At 49.4% G+C, this 19,334-nt stretch overlaps 1 protein-coding gene across 1 annotated transcript; it reads right to left on the reverse strand.

Annotated features, from left to right (window-relative positions):
• Positions 1–4,354: 4,354 nt before the first annotated feature.
• LOC144104978 (uncharacterized) lies at positions 4,355–13,215 on the reverse strand. Its single transcript, XM_077638202.1, has 4 exons — positions 12,893–13,215; positions 12,311–12,564; positions 10,993–11,211; positions 4,355–5,217 (listed from the first exon to the last, which is right to left on the reverse strand). The coding sequence occupies exons 2-4, from the start codon at positions 12,396–12,398 to the stop codon at positions 4,979–4,981; spliced, it is 546 nt and encodes a 181-aa protein (XP_077494328.1). The 5' UTR covers positions 12,399–12,564; positions 12,893–13,215; the 3' UTR covers positions 4,355–4,978.
• Positions 13,216–19,334: the final 6,119 nt, after the last annotated feature.

A 19,334-nucleotide genomic window follows, 5' to 3' on the forward strand; every position in this document is an offset into this window, starting at 1 on the left:
TATGACAGAGTGATCGCTGCCTAAGTTCTGTTACGTGTTTTTCCATTTCGCCGTTCCTACGTTTCTGACGAGGGTTAAATCCGGTGAAGTGTCCATGCTGACGCTATTTCCAGCTCGTGTGGGGTGCTCCGGATCTGTTAGTATCGTAAGTCCTAGGTTGTGCATATCCTCCCATAATTGTCTCCCTTTTGGGTCTTCTTTCGGGTACCCCCATTCCGGGTGATGGGCGTTGAAGTCGCCTATTATGACTAAGGCTTGGTTTTCTGCTATTTTAAGTGCTTTGTTAATTACCGCCCTAAACCTAACCTTCCTCTGTTTGGGTGGGCTGTATATGTTTAAGAGAAAAATGTTTGATTCTCCCTTCTTTCCTGTTAAAATTTCCACGAAAACGTTTTCGATTACCTTTTCTTCTAGATCGTGCTCTATTGTTGCTACGTTTCTCTTGACTAATGTTGATACCCTTGATTTGTCTCCCCTGCTGGTATGGAAAACCTGATAACCCTGCAGTTTAGCCGGACCGCCGGTCTCTTGCAGCGAAACTGCTAGCGGGGCTGTCTCGAGCATCGACAAGGCGCTTAATTTGTAGCACCGGCCGCTTGCGTCGGTAGCCGCGACAGTTCCACTGCCAAATTTGGGTACTACTGGGCGACCTGTCCATTGCTAAGCTTGGTGATGCTCTCCTCAACTGTAGCGAGCCGTGCATGTATGACGGCATTTTCCACTGCCAAATTTGGGTACTACTGGGCGACCTGTCCATTGCTAAGCTTGGTGATGCTCTCCTCAACTGTAGCGAGCCGTGCATGTATGACGGCATTTTCCCCCTTCAGCTGCTGAAGTGCCTCAGTTATTAAACGGAAATTGTTCTGCATTTAGTTCTGGATTTGGTGAACAAAATCCTCTAGTTTGCTATCCCTTTGCGAAAGTTTTTAAATTTCTGTCCTAAGACACATTTTCTGAAAAAAATACCCCTAATGTTTTAAAATGGAGAACCACTTCAATTGTAGTGTTGTTTAGTGCAAGGGATGGAAGACAAATACCTTTTTGACGTGGATGAAAGATGACTGCTTTTGTCTTTGCAACGTTGATCTTTGAATCATTATCCGTTGCCCAAGTGTTTATATGTCCTAGTGCCCTGTTTGCTCGATCGACTAAACTGATGCTCGATTGTCCACAAAAAAGCACACTTGTGTCGTTGGCGTATACAATATAGTCAGCAGATTTGTCAATATTAACAATATCATTGACATAAATTAAAAACAGGAAGGGCCCTAAAATACTCCCCTGAGGGACACCCGAAACTACTCGTTAATAGCTTAGCGTTGTCTTTGAATATCGACAAATTGTGTGCGATGCTGTAAGTAAGAAGATATTAAAGAAAGAACTTTGCCGCGAAAACCGTAGTATTCCGTCTTCTGAAGCAGGATGCGGTGATTGATTAGATCAAAGGCTTTCGTGAAATCTAAAAAGATGCCTAACACGATATCTTTAGGTTAAAAATTCTTTAATATCAGCTCCTTTTGAGCAAGCGAAGCTAACTCAGTTGATTTATTTTTTCGTGAGCCGTACTGAGCCGGAGTTAAAATTTTATGTTTGTCAGAAAAAGCCAACAAGCGTTGTAAAATTAATTTTTCGAAGCCTTTGGAAATGACAGGAAGAATAGAAAGAGGACGATAATTTGATAATTCATCTCGGTTGCCTTATTTATAGATCACGGTCCCTTAAAAGGAACTTCGCGCGACGCCACAACAACACCGCACCTTAGGGTCATTGGCCTGCTGAGGAGGGACATAAATGGCAGGTCTGCCATACAAGGACTCTCATGGTGCCGCGAAGCGGCTGAGGGCTGAGGGCATGAAATGCTTGCAAAGAGACCGATAGTCGGGCCTAGGCGAGAAGGGGGCGGGGGGGGGGGGGGGGGGGTAGCGAGCGAAAACGCCCGACGGCGAAGAGAGCGGGAGTGCAAGGGTAACGAGGGCCCGATGGGGTGAAGCGGTGGCGGAAGAAGCGGACGAGTCCGGGGCGTCCACACAGTGAACACGACTACGCAGACTACCGCCCATAGATAGCGCAGTGCGTGCTCAAACACCGCGTGTAGGCCGACGACTGCGGCCAATCGCTGGGAGCACGCGCCACCACGAGAGCCACCGACAATATCCGCCGACAGGCCCGTTTACGTTTCGCTCCGCTCCCAGACTCAAGCGCAACGCTAGCGGGGCGTCGTGCAAGATATGAGTTTTAGCGCCGCGTGTTTTTCCGCTCGCACAAGCGAGGACTCCGGCTGCGCCGCCTAGTATCCGTATTCGGACCTACCAGAAAAAGACAATGCATAAATCCTACTGATTTTACGTTTGAATATATAAATATCTTGTAATATTAAAGATGTATTGCTTGATAAAAACCGCGCACTGATTTTAGCAATCAGGACTTTGCTTTAAAAAAATATTGTGCGATCGTCGTGAATGCCGCCCGTGAGTTTTTTTAAAACGTTGGTTTTCGCGAGCTTCGTGCTGTGACACCGTCTCTGGCACCGTCTGCCGCGTCTCCACTATGCCCAAGAGCATTCTTCAAGACCCACTTCTGCTTTCTCAGCTGAAGTGGTCCGAGATTGAAGACTTGTTATGCTTAGAAGTACTCGGAGAAAACCGCCGGGACCCTCTCTCTGTGCACGGCCTACTGAGCATTGACGCTATGGACAGTGGCGTATTCCGGACTTGCTTCCGATTAAAAAAAGCCATATAAACAGGCTGCAAAGAGCGTTGCTCATTCCCGAGGCTGTGACAACTCCTCAAAGGGTTACAGTGCCTGGGGACGAGGCCCTTTGTATCACTCTACGTCGCCTGGCATACCCCAACCGGCTCCTCGACCTAGAGAACTTTTTCTGGTGGCACAGCTCCACAATTTAATCGGTGACAAGTGCCGTTCTGCAACACATCGATGAAAGGTTCTTTCATCTGTTGGACGACGTGAACAACCACGCGTGGCTTGATCTTAACACTTTGGAGAAGTTCTCGCAAGTAAGTAAAGAAATCTAGGCGATTCTTGTGGTCCTGCAAATTTCTTACATACTCGCCCTTTCGTTTTCAGGCTATCCACGCAAAAGGAGCCCCATTTAGGAACTGCTGGGGGTTTATTGACGGCACGGCGCGTGCATATGCCGGCCGTCCAGAGACCAGAAGTTGTATTTCAGTGGCCACAAACGCTTTCATGCCCTGAAGTACCAGGCCATTATGTGCCCAAATGGCATAATCTGCCAGTTGGATGGCTCTTATCCCGGCAGCAAACATGACGCCGGTAAGTGTGCAATTAGCAGAAGTAAAACACTAGCTGGCTCAACAAGCTGGTCTAACTGTACCTGCAGTTTAAAGCTAGGTGTCAACTAAGCTTGTCTGAATGTAGCATTTTTTATGCCCTTGCAGGTAACTTCTGGAGGAGCAATGTCTATGCTAAGCTACAAAAACTTGTGCAAGGACGTATCTATTGCATATATGGAGACCCGGCATATCCATTGCGACCCCTCCTGCTGAAGCCATAATGTGGTGCCCACTTAACAGCACAGCAGTATGATTTTAATGAGTCAATGAGCGCTGTGGGACAGGCTGTAGAATGGGGCTTCGGAAAAATAGTTGCAGCGTTTGCTCTCGTGGATTTAAAAAAAAAAATCAGAAGCTCTTTCTCCAAAATGTGCCACGCATATTTAAGGCAAGTGCTTTGCTGGCTAACTGCCACACATGCCTATATAGTGCCCAAGTGTCGCAATATTTTGGCCTGGAACCAGCGTCACTTGGAGTGTACTTGACACCCCGCTAGTGCTCCACACGAGCGTGTACTGTGAGTGGCTTCTTCATAGCAAGCTTTGTTTTTGCAGTTTCCACTGCAGCAGGTCCTTTGTGGCTCTTAAGCAAACACTACAGTACGTATCATTATTTGAGTATGTGATGCTTGTCTGTGTGTCTGCCACCAGTGAGCAGTCAATCAACGCTCCTCAAAATTTCCTTCGAGTAGTGTCTTACGCACGTTGTTTCCTAACTGCAGGCGGGTGACAAGGACACGCAGGCAAGAATTACACACTCAAATGATGTGGTACCTACTGTCGTGTTTGCACAATAAACACAAAAGGCTTGGTGCAGTGTACGCTTGAAAAACAAAGCATGAAATGGAAAACTACCTATGAGCGCTACATGGCGAAACGTGCACCGTGTCAAATCAACACAATTTTATTTTTCATATTTAAAAATCGGGCTCCTCAGCATTTACAAAACAATTTCTGGTCTTTCAAGCCGGCCAAGCAGGTGACTGTGCTGGTCTTTTCGGCTTTGCATGCTGCACTTCGGCACGTCACTTGGGTGGCAATGACAAGGCCGTCTATTTGACTCGTTTCTCACTGTGCTGTGCCCTTTGTAATCATATAACCTCAACTTATTTCAGCTTAGTTTTTCTGCAGTTTTGTTTCGTTTGTTTTTACGTTGCATAAGAGCCCAAAAATTATGTGAATTTCTGTTATTGAGCAGTTTATTGTATACATATTCTTGCTATTTTTCATGATGTGTATCTCCTTTGTATTTTTTATATTAATGAATTTACTGGACATATGTGTGTTATCTGTTCCTGTTGGGTTATGCTTCTTATGCGTTTAAAGTATTTCATGACGTGTGCGAATATTTCTGCCAGTGTGTGCGAAGTCATGCCTAGTAACGGTTGCTTGGGCCATGTCAAGCTCAGGCAGCCGACCAGGATCTTCAGGAAAATAAAGTTGAATTGAAACTCAGAATGTAAAAACAGTGCTGAAGGCATTGCATTGCTTTAAGTAGTGTACATATACTACGTGTCTGCACATCACTGCCACTTACAAGGGCTAAATGAGCCTTCCTTCAAGATTTACACTGAGTGATGGCTTCCACACATCGCTGCTGCTCTTGACAGCTACGTGAAAATGAAGCATGACAACCCATTCATTTTTGATATTCATTGCTCAAGCACCCTAGGTGTTCTTTTTCTCAAGAAGTCTCTCAAGCCTGTCCAGGCGAGCAAGCACATGATCATGTTGTTCTGCATGGCGTTGCACTTCAAGGCGGTGTCGTTCTTCCTCGAGAGCTAGTTTCCTTTCTTCGAGGGCCAGCCGCTGTCGTCCTAGTGCCAGTTCTTCCTGCATCAGCCGAAATTCATAATCCTCACGGCGAGCCAGGAGCTCCAAGCCCATTGCCTGAAGACTTCGCACTCCTGTTGGGACAACAAAAGAAAAATTTGAGCAATGTCGCCTGAAAGAACACTAGCATGAGGACAGGCAGTTGCATTATATATTGCTGCAACGCAACATAAATTAGTAATCAAAAGCCTCTTAACCTGTAATGCACTTGCCTTCTCCAAATGAAGGATAAATGTACAGCAAGCAACTGTTAACACGTTACAAAAGCTGCAGACACGCATAGTGGCTTTTCACCATCACCTTAGATAACTCGCCCAGCACCGAGTGTTCTCAGGCAAGTTTGTCGCTATTTAATCCCCCCCCCCCCGCCTGCCCAAAAGCCATTATGACTTATTGCCACCTAATTGCCAGTAAGCAGATTAAAAGAGCACAAGTATATGGCTAGAAGTTCACTTTCGATCTACAGTGGAATACAGCAGTAAAAAGGTTTGCCGGTGGTGTTGGTCCGGTGATTTCCAGAAACTGGATGCACCGTTTGAAGGCTTCTCGATGATACGACTTGCAGGCGAAGCGATTTAGCGAGAAACGAACTTTTATACAGGCTATTACAGATGGGTACAAACAAAAGTCAGTATACGGCCACAACTATCCGCGCCGGCCTAGCCGACCGCCTGCACAGAGGCGACGGACGCCGCGTCCCACCAGTCAAACTGGCGCGCCTTGCACCAGCTCTCAACGGTCACTCCCTCCGCACTCGGCCAGACCGAGCGCCTCCAGCTAGGAGCCGCTAGAGTCGAAAGCACACCGGCGCGGCTCCCTTCGCGGGTACACCCCTAAGATGCCCGCGCCCCTTTCCACAAGTAAAAATAAACTGCTAACTGCGGCTCATCAGTTGACGAACAGGAAAGCTCAAAACTGATGTCAGCGTTTTCCTTACCCCCGAGGCCTCCCTAGGTGGTCTCGCAATCCTTCGCCAAGGGGACAGGGGTCCAAGGTCGAGGCCGGCAGATAGCCCCGCAGTCCGGAGCGGCGAAGGAAACCGCAAGGACGAATGGGGAAACTAACCAAAAAGGCATGCGTACCCTTCTAACGGCGTGCACCAAAGCAAAACCAAATAAAACAAAATCGGACGCGCAGCCTAGGTCACTGCCCTCTCGCGGAATATTCGCAACACATGTACAAAAAGATGCGACAGCGCGCCGAACCCTACACGTTCCCCCCAAGGCTCGGCTAATCTATTCAGAGATAAGCCGAGGCAACAAACAACAAAAAGGGTTCGGCAAGTGGCGGTTGAGTACCTCTGCACGAGCAAGCAACCGGAGCCTGCGAGCCCGCATGCTGCGACCCTTCGTCACACACTCACACCCATCCCGAGGACAATGCTAATGACAATGCTAATGACAGTGCCAATGACAAATACTCTCAATCCTGTAACTAAGACAGCACATCATTCTCGGGGCACTCAAGCATCTGTAATATGCAAACAAAGACAGTTCCGAGCCAGTTTATATCACACTGTCCGTAATCACTGAAGCACACAAGGTAAATCAGCATAACTGCCGCACAGGAACATTCGGTCATGTCCATGTCTGTAGTGCCCGAACACTGAGTCCTGCCAACTCTGGATCCCCCACACCCACCTACTGCATCCGCGCTTACTCGAGCCCTTTGTTTCATCTCAAGGCGTGCTACCAAGGCTAACCGCGTTGCATACCTGCGCACGGGTCCTTGTTGGGACATGGCGAGGCCTGTTAAGGGTGGAGTGGGCATGGCCAACGCAGCCTACGATTCAGCGGCGTCCTCCCGGGTCGAACACTCGCACCCGCCGTCTACGACCGAATATCGGTGCGGCACAGGCGGTCAGCGCAGTGACATTCCGTTTGCGCTGCTGTCGGATCCAACTTGCGACCCTCGTTGGCGGTCGGCGCACTCAGGCCACGCGCCTTCACTATGGACAGAGCCATGTTTTCTGAGGCCTTCATGCTTTGCGTGCTCAACAGCTGTAGCGTCTTTACGCTGGACGCCAGTCCCTCGGGCTGCATAGGCAAAAGGCACGCCAAGATCGTGCCGTGATTTGAAGTGCGTCGCAAACTTTTGACGTGTTTCCGTGCTCGGTTCACGGTAAAGGACGCAGACACTGTCCACACCAGCTGATCTGCCGTATGGCAATCTCTCCACTTTAGCATTGCTTGTACCCGTGTCCGCTGTCTCAAAATCAGCTCTAGTCAGCTGCGACACCTGCGCCTCAAGCGACGCCGCTACCGCTGAGCTCGATGTTTCATCCGCGTCATTGGTGAAACACCCCCGACGCACCCGCTTCCATGTCGATGCGCAAAGAAAGTTCACACTGGACGCCTGCGCCTGGCGAGCCGCCCTTTTCCTCATGCTCATGAGGTTCAGCGCCAAAGTCCGTCATGCCCTCACGTGCGTCGCCCACCGGATGGGTTTTATCGGCCATCCCCTCCACGGGGCTCATCTCCAAGCCAGCAGGTAGGGACCGCTGTTCTCTTTCAACCTGGATTGCTGACTGAGCAGCATCCGTCAACTCAACGCCAGCAATCTCTACATTGTTTGCCGGGACATGCGCTTCGCTCGAAGCGCTTTCGATCCCTACCGGCTTCAAGCTGCAGCAACTAACCACATCCTCTGTTACACTGCTCAGCGATTCGTTGCCGTCTCCTCTACCCGGAGGGGGGTGATCGGCTCTGAGCTCGCTCTAGCGGTACCACCTCCAGCTGCGCACTTCGCTCTTTCTGGAGAGATTCTTTCATCTCCTTGTACTCCTGTTTAGCTATCGCTAGTTTGCGCTCGAGATATTCCAGGCTGACATCGTCCAGCTTATTTTCGAGGTAACTACCTCGCCCGGACCATAAGGCGAACCTGGCATAATGCCCGCTCGAACACCTGAATGCGGCAGCGATCTCTACATTGTTTGCCAGGACTTGCGCTTTGCTCGAAGCGCTCTCAATCCCTACTAGCTTCAAGCTGCAGCAACCAACCCCATCCTCTGTTACACTGCTCAGCGATTCGTTGCCGTCTCCTCTACCCGGAGGGGGTGATCGGCTCTGTGCTCGCTCTAGCGGTACCACCTCCTGCTGCGCACTTCGCTCTTTCTGGAGAGATTCTTTCATCTCCTTGTACTCTTGTTTGGCTATCGCTAGTTCGCGCTCGAGGGGTTCCAGGCTGACATCGTCCCTGGACCATAAGGCGCGCCTGGCGTATTGCCCACTCGAACACCTGAATGCGGCCATCACACCCGTTGCTCCCTAACCCTGCGGCTCGAGCGCTACGGAGGCAAGCAAATGGGAAGGGGGACTCACTCTGCTGTCGCGTCGCTGCCCATGGCTCCTGCGACCTCTCCGAACCTCTCAGTCAGATGCCGCCTCGTCCTTTCCCACGGCTGAAGCACTCTCTTCCTCGGAGGCCTCTTGTTGCCTCCTCGTTGCTCCGCAGAAAGCCGTGTCCGCTTGAATCTTCCAACTGCCGCCGTTGCTCAGGGATGCCAGTCTGTGTCTGTTGAAGGCCTTGTCTTCGGCGTTTCACGCCCGATGCGGTTCGCACCTTCGTACCCCGTAGCCTGTCGTCCTTTCGGTATCTCGCCTTGGATGCCGAATTTCGTCGTTCTCTCCGTGGATGTCTTCGTCCGTTCCTCGGGGCCGCTGCAGGGCACCAGTACTGTCGACTGCGCCAGTAAAGGTTTTGCTCGAGGTGTTGGTCCGGTGATTTCCAGAAACTGGATGCACCGCTTGAAGGCTTCTCGATGATACGACTTGCAGGCGAAGCGATTTAGCGAGAAACGAACTTTTATACAGGCTATTACAGATGGGTACAAACAAAAGTCAGTATACGGCCACAACTATCCGCGGCCGGCCTAGCCGACCGCCTGCACAGAGGCGAGGGACACCGCGTCCCAACAGTCAAACTGGCGCGCCTCGCACCAGCTTTCAACGGTCACTCCCTCCGCACTCGGCCAGACCGAGCGCCTGCCAGCTAGGAGCCGCTAGAGACCAAAAGCACACGGGCGCGGCTCCCTTCGCGGGTACACCCCGAAGATGCCCGCGCCCCTTTCCACAAGCAAAAATAAACTGACTGCTAACTGCGGCTCATCAGTTGACGAATAGGAAAGCTCAAAACGGATGTCAGCGTTTTCCCTTACCCCCGAGGCCTCCCTAGGTGGTCTCGCAATCCTTCGCCAAGGGGACAGGGGTCCAAGGTCGAGGCCGTGAGATAGCCCCGCCGTCCGGAGCGGCGAAGGAAACCGTAAGGACGAATGGGGAGACTAACCAAAAAGGCATGAGTCCCCTTCTAACCGCGTGCACCAAAGCAAAGCAAAGTAAAACAAAACCGGACGCGCAGCCTAGGTCACTGCCCTCTCGCGGAATATTCGCAACACATGTACAAAAAGATGCGACAGCGCGCCGAACCCTACAAGAGCCATAACTAATGCATGCACCCACGCATGCTGTGAAAGACTAAGCTACAATCTCCACAGTGCAGCTCCAGATGCAGTAATCCTCACTCAATTTACCCTCGTAATACCAATCATATGGCAGGCACAAATCAGGCGAGATCCTTGCAAAATACCTAGGAAAAAATCATTGAATACTTTTAGATACCCACTTCCTACTGTATTTCCCATAAATAATTCCGCACATATTCTGTAGTGAATTATGCAAACTGGCAAAGTACAAAACTTTAACCTAGAACAAAGGTTTAAAGGATCGTGCTTCCTTTCCTGATGAAACGTGGTACCTTCAAAATTAATATGTCACAGTACCTTATTATTCATCGCGATGTCCACCGGGACATCGCGTTAGATTGTGTAGCGCTCATTCTAAGTATACAGCCAAAGGAGTTTGCTTCTAAGCTGTTTAGTATGGCTCCCTAGCACATCTAGCAGTGTAAGGCTTGGGAGGATTGGAGACGCAAAACCATTCCTCTTTTCGAGAGGTTTCTGTCGCTGAGGATGCATAACTAAGCATGCTGTAGGCCTCACAAGCAAACCCCTTCAACTGTATACTTTTGACTGAGCGGAGGGGCTGAGTACAGTCTTTGTCAAGGTGATGTGTACATGCTCAAATCATTTTGAAATGCCTAAAATCATTTTTAATTAAACATATAGTAAACGTAAACATTACTGAAAACAATGCTTCAACTTATGTGCCTTGTATTTTTGCTGTGTTTTTAATGTGCTAGAACAATGGCTTCTACTCAGCTTAAAAGCAGTTTTTTGTTTTTCTGTATGGTAGCTGGTCTAGCCCATGGCAGACTGGTGAAGAAGAATGAGAAGACGCCAACAGATTGCAGAAGAAGACAAGAATGACCCTCGGAACCAACTGTCAGAGGCGGAACGCCACGCTTGGCAGAATGAACAGCAACTGCAATGTCAGTGTTTCTGCATTTTCATACAGAAGGCGTAACTGCACTTAGTACAAAAATTTCGAGCTTCGTTTACTTATGTCCGCACCTGTACATGTTGAATTGTTTTCCTTGTTGAAATTTTGAGAAATAAAATTAAAAATGAATGTGACCAGTTGTGCATTAAAGCTTTGCTTGATTAAATCTGTGGCAGCTATTTTATGTGCACTCCTAGATTTTTCTGATTGCATTATGTCTACATGGAAGAGTATTTATACAGGCAAGAGCCACTTCCAAATGTTTCAGGTGCAAGACTCAGGTGTGACCTGTGCCCCACTGTCTAGGTGCACGTTCCAAATATACAGCATACAGCTTTCCTACAGTCAAAAGCGCTCCCTGCAAGGGATAATATATGCAGGTTTGCTTGACGCTACTGTCTGAACATAATGGTTACAAGCCGCTTTAGGGCACCACTCAGAGCCCTCTCTTACCTGTTGTAACATTCCTTCTGCACGGCCGCTTTCGTTGGGGCTGTTGCTCCTCTACCTGTGCACTAGGCACGATACCGCTTTCAATGTGGACTGCGGCAATATTTTCTGCAGTGGCATCCTGCTCGCTTTGCTGTGACTGCGGGCTGTCTGGGGAACATGGCTGCCGGCACTCGGGCTCGCACAAGGTCACCAGCAGCTGTCGGGCTGCTGACTCATTGTCTGCAAGAAAAAAGCAATGCAGAAAGTAATGATGCGTGAGTCAATGAAATAACAAAACTGCAAACATAATAAACTGGGACAGTCAAGGAACCAAAAGCTTTCACAACTTTGGGTAAATGCACAGATTTGATGTACGTTTTATGCGTCTACGCCATCAAGCAGACCATTTAACCCAAACCAATATTTGTCGCATTTTATATGCCCTTACTAATCATTGCAGTCATTCAAACACCGATGCCAGACATCTCAACAAGGAGAACGAAGTGCAAACGAGGGTTACCGCAGAAATACTCGTGAACAAGACCACAAGAAGGACGTTCTGGCGGGCCGGTTGGTTCATGATGAACAGAAAGGGTATAAACTGCGCGAACAAGACGGGACGAGAGGCACACAAATCGACAGACAAAGCGCAGACTTCCAACTGATTTTATATGTGAAAAACACATCGTTAATAAGGCCAGAGAACTTAAGAAAAAATAAGAAAAACACTATCACCATAAGGTTCAACGATAGAAACATCAGCAGAAATTTACAGGTTAATAAGATCCGATGTGAACACGAACGTGCCCTTCTAAAAACTCTGGCTCTGGTGCCGATAGCGACAGCGAGGGCTAGCTAACGCAGTCGTCACCCCTTTTGGCTACCAGGAAAGCTTCGATAACCTCCCTTTCAGTTCTGCTGCGTGCATAGGAGAGGAAAGCAGTTTCGTCTAGGAAGGGAACGCAGTTGCGGCTGTCACAGATTTTGCAGTGTAATGGCAGATTGCTGCCTGTGCCGGTGTGCATCGGTCGTCTATGTTCAAGGGCTCGCTCATTGAAGCACCGGCCAGTTTGGCCGATGTAAACCCGCCCGCAAGATAGAGGTATCTGGTAGATAACCCCGGAGGCACACCTGGTGAACTTGGTCTGATGATTCTTCTTGCATGACCTGCGTTCCGATCTTGTTTCCTTTTTCTCTTCCGAGAGCATGGGACAAACTTATTTCGACTTACAAGGCGCTGAAAACACTACATTTATTCCATATTTGCCTGCCACCTTCTTGATGCTGTGGGAAACACTTACCGCTCATTACCGCTCACATTACCGCTCACAACACTTACCGCTCGTTTGGCTGTCCTCATCCTGGCTCGCCTGCACATTAGATGTTCCCGCCAAAGCAGCGTCCCTTCGTTGTTGGGCCATACGCATTTCTGCAGCGGCCGATGTCTTTGCTGGCAGCGTTTGCCGCTTCGCTGGCGCCGATCCATTCCTCTTTCTAGGAACAGTTATGAGTATATGCGCAAACTCCCGCGCTATGTCGGAAGCCTCCTGCAGCAACTGCTCTAGCTCATTATAATCCTCTTCTGTACCGGATCTGAGAATGAAATACGAGAAGCTCAGGCTTGGTTATGTAAGTGATCACGAATGCCAATTAGTGGTAGTAAAAGCAGCAAGAGGAAAGATAACGAACCTGTCGAGTACAAACAACAGGGCCGCTATAAATGCTGCATGCGAATAGAAGGCAATAAAGAGGGAAAACAGATTCAAGGAAGGGCGGAAATACACGAGCGTCGCAGCCACCTCGTGAACCGAAGTGACAGGGACGGCTGCGGAAACGCTGGACAACACAGTACAGGATTCCCCCACACAACACAAAGCTAAAAGCGCAAACACACCGAGATAAAAAGCACACAATCACTTACTTTCGCAGATTATCTCGGTCCTGTTGCCGGAAATAACCGATCAACAGGTCCACCCTGTCACGCACGGCACGAAGAGTGAGCTTGCGCTGGATGGCAGCCGCAACATTTTTCAAAACATGGCGCCACCTGAGCGCGTCTTCAAAGGGATTCACCGACACCACCTCGCGCAAGAGACACAGATCCTCGCTGCTACGAAACCTCCTTCGAGGCGTTTCGAATCGAAGCGGGGTCTGTGCATTCTGCGGAGGTAGCGGAGGCGGCAGAAGAAGCGCTGACGGCAGCCATGTTGAATGTGTTCGTTTGGTTCGGCTAGCGCGAGCCCAGAAGGCTTTGCGCGAGGCCCGCTCTCCACGCCGCTCCGGGCTCCGCTTAGCTCGAGCGGGAGCGGGGGCGAGTAACCGTTCCGCTCGCGCGCTCCCGCCTGAGCGTTTTGCGCACACGCAGTAGCGCTCCCGCTAGCTCACTGAGCGGAGCGGGCGCACAAACCCGCTCAGCTAAAACTCTCTAATGCCGTTAAGGGCGGGAGTGAAATTAAAAGGCAATGCGACAAAGGCGCAAAAGGATAATAGCAGGCACTTGGTGCGCGCGAAAAGAAGGGAGGAACGAGTTTAACGGGCCTAGTGGCGCGCCAAATAGGGCGCGGTGAAAACACCACATTTTTCCTGCCTTGAAGGCAGGAAAAATGAGAATTACGGAATGGGCGTTAGGCGGGCAACAGCGCTCGAGCGGCAGCGCAGCGCGGTGCGAGGACCGGGAGGGCAAGTGCAGCGAGGCGCCCGATGGTGCGAAGCGGTGGCGGCAGAAGTGGACGAGTCCGGAGGTAAATAAGGACAGTTCATGAACGCGACATCGCAGACTGCCGGCCTTAGCGAAACACGCGTCCACGTACTCCGTGTGCGCCAACGCCTGCGGCCAACCCCTGGGCACACGCGCAATAACAAGAACCCCCGGAAAAACGCGCAGAAAAGCGGACCGCCCGCGCGAAATAGCCGCAGAGGGGTGAAGTGGGAATTTTGAAATGAGGTGACAAGATGAGGTGCGAGAAAAAAGGCGTCGGTGAGGCAAGGAGAAGGAATTAGGAAGGCCCGAAGGAGAGAATTGCCATTGAGGCAGGAAGGGGAGGCAGGTACTCGAGGTACGTGCGAAAAAGTCATCATTCGTCCAGAGTCCACACGGAGATGTGCGAGCAGCAGACACACGCGAACACACGCGACTAATGTTTTGCTGTAAGACGCAGTGAATAAAAACGAGTGATGTTTTATTTTGCTAAGAAACTGTATTTCGAACTCAACAGCACCAAGCTAAACAAGCAGTGTTTTCAGTTTTTCAATGAAATTTGCTGTTCAGTCACTTTTGTTGCCGCGAAGGTGTGCTGTCAGCGGTAAAGCCTGAACATGTTAGTCTAAAAATAAACAGAAACGCAATGAAGAAAGCAAGTAATGTTTTATTTTTGGTAATAAACTTTGTTGTAAGGTTAATGAGACGAATAAAAATTAGAAGCGTTCTCATTTTTTCAAATAAATTTGCTGTAATGTAACTTCTTCCGCCATGAGGGCGCGCCGTCAGTGGTATCGCGTGAATATGGCAGCCAGCAAGAAACCAGCTGATTCCACGGCTTGTTCCCGAATAATTTCGACCACCTGGGGATCTTTAACGTGCACTGACATCGCACAGCACACGGGCGCCTTAGCGTTTTTCCTACATAAAAACGCAGCCGCCGCGGTCGGGATCGAACCCGGGAACCCCCGGGTTCGATCCCGACCGCGGCGGCTGCGTTTTTATCTCCCGGGTTCGATCCCGACCGCGGCGGCTGCGTTTTTATGGAGGAAAAACGCTAAGGCGCCCGTGTGCTGTGCGATGTCAGTGCACGTTAAAGATCCCCAGGTGGTCGAAATTATTCCGGAGCCCTCCACTACGGAACCTATTATCCTTTCTTCTTTCACTCCCTCCTTTATCCCTTCCCTTACGGCGCGGTTCAGGTGTCCAACGATATATGAGACAGATACTGCGCCATTTCCTTTCCCCAAAAACCAATTATTATTATTATTATTATTATTATTATTATTATTATTATTATTATTATTATTATTATTATTATTATTATTATTATTATTATTATTATTATTGTTGTTGTCTGTCGCTCCGGGAAACCAGATTAGAGTCGCCCCTGTCTTCCCACATTCTTGGTGAGCACTGCCTGTCCGCCATGACAGGGGCCACTTGCACAAAACTTTTAGTCCAGGCTTAATCTAGTCTTCATGCTAAATCGTAACTCATTGGAGGCTTAATCTTCCCTAGCCGTAAGTCGCTTGCACGAAAGAAAGTAGACTGGAAGTAGACTAGAATGAAGTTTGGAAAAGGGCTGGAACTCAAGCTGCAGTCGAGCAGTCTAGACTCAATCTTCTCCAGCCATATCCAACATGTCTGTCTTGCGTTTGGTCCGCCTCGAGATGCTCGCCGAGCGCCTGTTGCGTCGTGAACGTGTGTTCTGGGACCGGACCAACATTTTCGAAATTTTCGACGAGGGCGAGCTTCGCAGGAGATTTCGGTTTGGCCGCGCTGGCATCGCGTACCTCGCCGAGCTGCTGCGCGACGACCTCGAGCATCCAACCTGCCGGAGCTACGCTTTGAGTGTTGAGCAGCAAGTGTCGGTCGCGCTAAAGTTCTTCTCCACCGGCGGCTTTCTGATCACGGCCGGAGATACGCTCAACGTGCACGAGTCGACTGCCAGCCGCACCGTTCGGCGAGTTGCTCTTGCCCTTGTCCACCACAGCGCCGCTTGGATACGGTAAGCCTCGCTTTAACCCTTCGCGATTTTTTTCTAGCTTTATTGCGGGCGTTTCGGCTCCCTGCAGCCTGCTTCTACGAGGCCGTGTGCAGCGGCTGCCTCTGCTTCCTAGCCAGGCAGGCGCCTCTATGCAGGCGCTTTCGCAAGGAAATTGCGGCACGGAAAAGTACGGAAGAAACGCTCGATAGCAGTTATCGCTTTTGGTTGCAAGAAAACAAGCAGCGCACAGTGTAAAGAAACGATGTAACATGACCACGTGCACAGAGCATTATTGCGCGCTGCATAAAATTGTTAACGTTGCGATCGCAAGACGGAGGTGCGAAAATCGCGTTTTGGGCAGCAACTGCGCAGTTTATCGTGTTCCCAGCGGTGGGTTACTTTTCGCCTGCGGTGCCGTGGGATTTGTGCGCTAGAGCTAGAAGTTTTTTGTGTAGGAAGGCTCGGAAGTGCCCTCAAGTGTGACAGTGTGATACCGCATGACATCGATATGGAACAAAAGTTACTTGTGTTCTGTATTTTCCAGCTGGCCCCCGGCGAACGAACTGGCTGAGCTGCAGGGCAGCTTCTACGCTCTGGGCGGCTTCCCCTGCGTGGTGGGCGCAATAGACGGCACGCACGTGAGGATCCAGGCACCCGGGCTGAACGAGGAGGCGTACGTCAACAGGCATTTTTACCACTCCATCAACGTTCAGCTCGTAGTCGACGCTAACTGCCGGATCCTCGACGTCGTCGCCAAGTGGGCAGGTGGAACGCACGACGCGCGGGTGCTTGCCAACAGCACCCTTGCCGAACGCTTTGACAGGGGATTGTACACCGGCCTGCTGTTGGGAGACAGCGGGTACCCGTGCAAGCCATGGCTGATGACCCCATTCCGGACGCCAGACACTCCTGGGAAGAGGCGCTAAAATGCAGCGCACGGCACTACGAGGGCAGTGGTGGAAAGGTTCGTCAACGCGCAGTCAGCATACGAGAAAGTCTTGCCTGTCGGTTTTGCCTTTCCCAGTGCACCGTGCGCAGAAGTGAAATAATGAGAAGCCCGTGCCGAGACGTTGCTAGGCATTCCATGATTATATCGTTATGTTAAAATCATGCAATGGTATGAGTGCGTTGGAGGGTTCACCTGAAAAAATGTCCGCACAAAGTCATTTGTACAGTTCAGTTGCTCATAGCCTTCAGTTATCTCCCAAGTTATTTTTCTGCTGTTTATGTACAGCAAGTGGCGACTTTTGAATTGGTGTAACTGTACTGCCGCATTTTTAAGGCTTTTGTTTAGTCATTTGTTGATTCACATGACCTTATATTGCGCATGATAAAACATGAATCGGTAAAGTACGGCGTGAGGTTATAGCCCGAAGCATTCACAAAGGCTTTATATTAGTACATCTTTTCATGAACATGAAAACTGTGCAGTCAGCACTAAGGCTGTGTTCCTCCTCTTTGCTGTATGTGTTCATTCCAGTGTTGTCCTCATTCGAACTCATGGCAACCAACACAAAGGATGGGACACGTGAACAAGAGAATGAGCACCGACCCATCATTTTTTGCCTGTTCCATCCTCGGACTCTCTGTCGTGATTCTGCACGAGCCTGCCCAATCAGTCACCAGACCTCTCAGAGTGCCCTCATTTTCTGCCATGATATAAACAAGGAAAAATAAAACTCGGTATACCTTTATCTGCACAACAGATAATTGCACTTGATGTCCTTCATAGGGCTTCCATTCAATGACCGTAGTGGCCAGATTTATGTAGTGTCTCAGGACACGTCGCTCAATTAGCGGTGGTACAAGAGCACTGCCGCAATCTTCTGTTACAGGACCATTGGGCAGCTGAAAAGAAGATTCCACTGCCTGCATGCAAAGCTGCGGATGGCTCCAGACCGATGCCCTGCCATCATTGTGGCATGCTGTGTGCTGCACAATGTGGCTAAAAAGTATGCATGCCACTATGACGAAGCATGCCAGGTGCCACCAGAAGTTGCAGCTGTGCCAAACTGTGGAAACGACGATGGCAGTGCAGTCCGCAGTGCTCTTGTGCAACAGCACTTCTCTCACTGTGAGTGCAACTTAATTCATTGAAATCCTGAGATGAAATGTGTGGTGAAAGCATCTCAACATGCACATCTAGGCAAACTGACAACGCTACCTAATCTAAATTCCTCCTAAATTAGTTGCTCTCCCGGGGCTGCGACTCATATTCTATGCAGATGATATCACTTTATGAGCGAAAACTGGCAGCAATGGTCAAATAGAGGACACACTGCAACAAGCTCTAGAAATTTATTTATTTATTTTCACATAGTGCAACCATTATTGAGGCTATTGCAGGAGTGGGGTTAACAATTTGTGTAAAAATGGCAACATACAACAAAAATGCATGCACGCGCACACACACAAAAGATTGCACCTAACATGTTTGAATACATAGTGTGAACAATGTGATAGGCTGTAACTAATAAATTGATACAATGCACAATGAACACAACACAAAAGGAAACTTCATGTGGCACCGATCGCTGTTAAAAGTGGCTTCAATGGAAGAGACCTCGTTATGCCAGGAATTAAGTTCCAATGTTCAACGGTACCAGGAGAAAAGCTGTGTGTAAAATTATTAGTACGGGCAAAGCATGGCTTAACATTAAGGCTGTGATGACTCCTTGGGGTGATCGGAGAATATCGAGTAAGATGAATGCTAGTTGTGACTTGATAAAGTGAATTGACGATGCAGTGCAAGAACTGCAGTGAATCCACATGACGGTGAACGGACAAGGGGGTTAGATTAAAAGCGGACAAGGCACAAGAAGGTGATAAATGCCGATCATATTGACGGTATATGAACCTGTTGGCTTTCCTGTGGACGCTCTCAATTTGAATAATTTCACATTGTTAATGATTATTCCAGACGGGAGATGCGTATTCAGTTGCGGGACGAATTAAGGATATTTACATTAATAGCTTAGTTTGTTTTGGTGCATTAGGTAACGTTGTCCTCAAATAATAGAAGACCTGACTGGTAAAGCAGCGAATCAGAGACACACCACGAGGCCGTCGAGCAAGAAATTACAGAAATTACAAACATCCGTCTCACTTAACATCTGGGTGGAAGGGCTTCCTGTAAAGCAATTTCAAACTATAAGAATCCTTGGACTCTTCCTTCAGTCAAACAGGAAGGACAAGAGACAATATAAAGACTAAAGACAACCGCCAACATGACAGTAAGACTAATAAGACAAATTGCTAACAAAAGGACACGAGTGAAGGAGAAAGAACTGTGCAGAACAGTACAAGCATTTGTACTAAGCAGGCTTGTGTGCGCATTCCCATACCTGAAATTAGCACTGTTGCATTTGGGTTGCAAGCCCCAAGGGTAGCGTTGGCCTGGCGGCCTGGGGCAAAGCAGGAAACATCCGAAGGTCCCGGCAAAGGATGAGTCCACTGGCAACAGAACAACTTGTTTATTCTGGCATCGCAAAAGAGCAGCTGGTCAGGGCGACCACGTTACTCGAAGAAAGGAATCGAAGTCTCTCAGTTGGCGTCCGGGGCAGCTCCCTTTATACCCACGGAGTCGAAGGCAAGAAGGAACGGCTTGGGAAGAGGCGTCCGATGCGGCGACGCTTGAACATGTTCAGACGTGACGTGCGCGCCCGCCTGGCCGGC

This window comes from Amblyomma americanum, chromosome 9, assembly GCF_052857255.1.
Source record: "Amblyomma americanum isolate KBUSLIRL-KWMA chromosome 9, ASM5285725v1, whole genome shotgun sequence".
NCBI lineage: Eukaryota > Metazoa > Arthropoda > Arachnida > Ixodida > Ixodidae > Amblyomma > Amblyomma americanum.

Coding starts and splice junctions, on each gene's coding strand:
- LOC144104978 (XM_077638202.1), bottom strand. CDS start 12,398: ATGCGTATGGCCCAACAACGAAGGGACGCTGCTTTGGCGGGAACATCT. Junction 11,212..12,310: donor TGAGGACAGCCAAACGAGCG/GTAAGTGTTGTG, acceptor TTTTTCTTGCAG/ACAATGAGTCAGCAGCCCGA. Junction 5,218..10,992: donor CAGAAGGAATGTTACAACAG/GTAAGAGAGGGC, acceptor TTGTCCCAACAG/GAGTGCGAAGTCTTCAGGCA.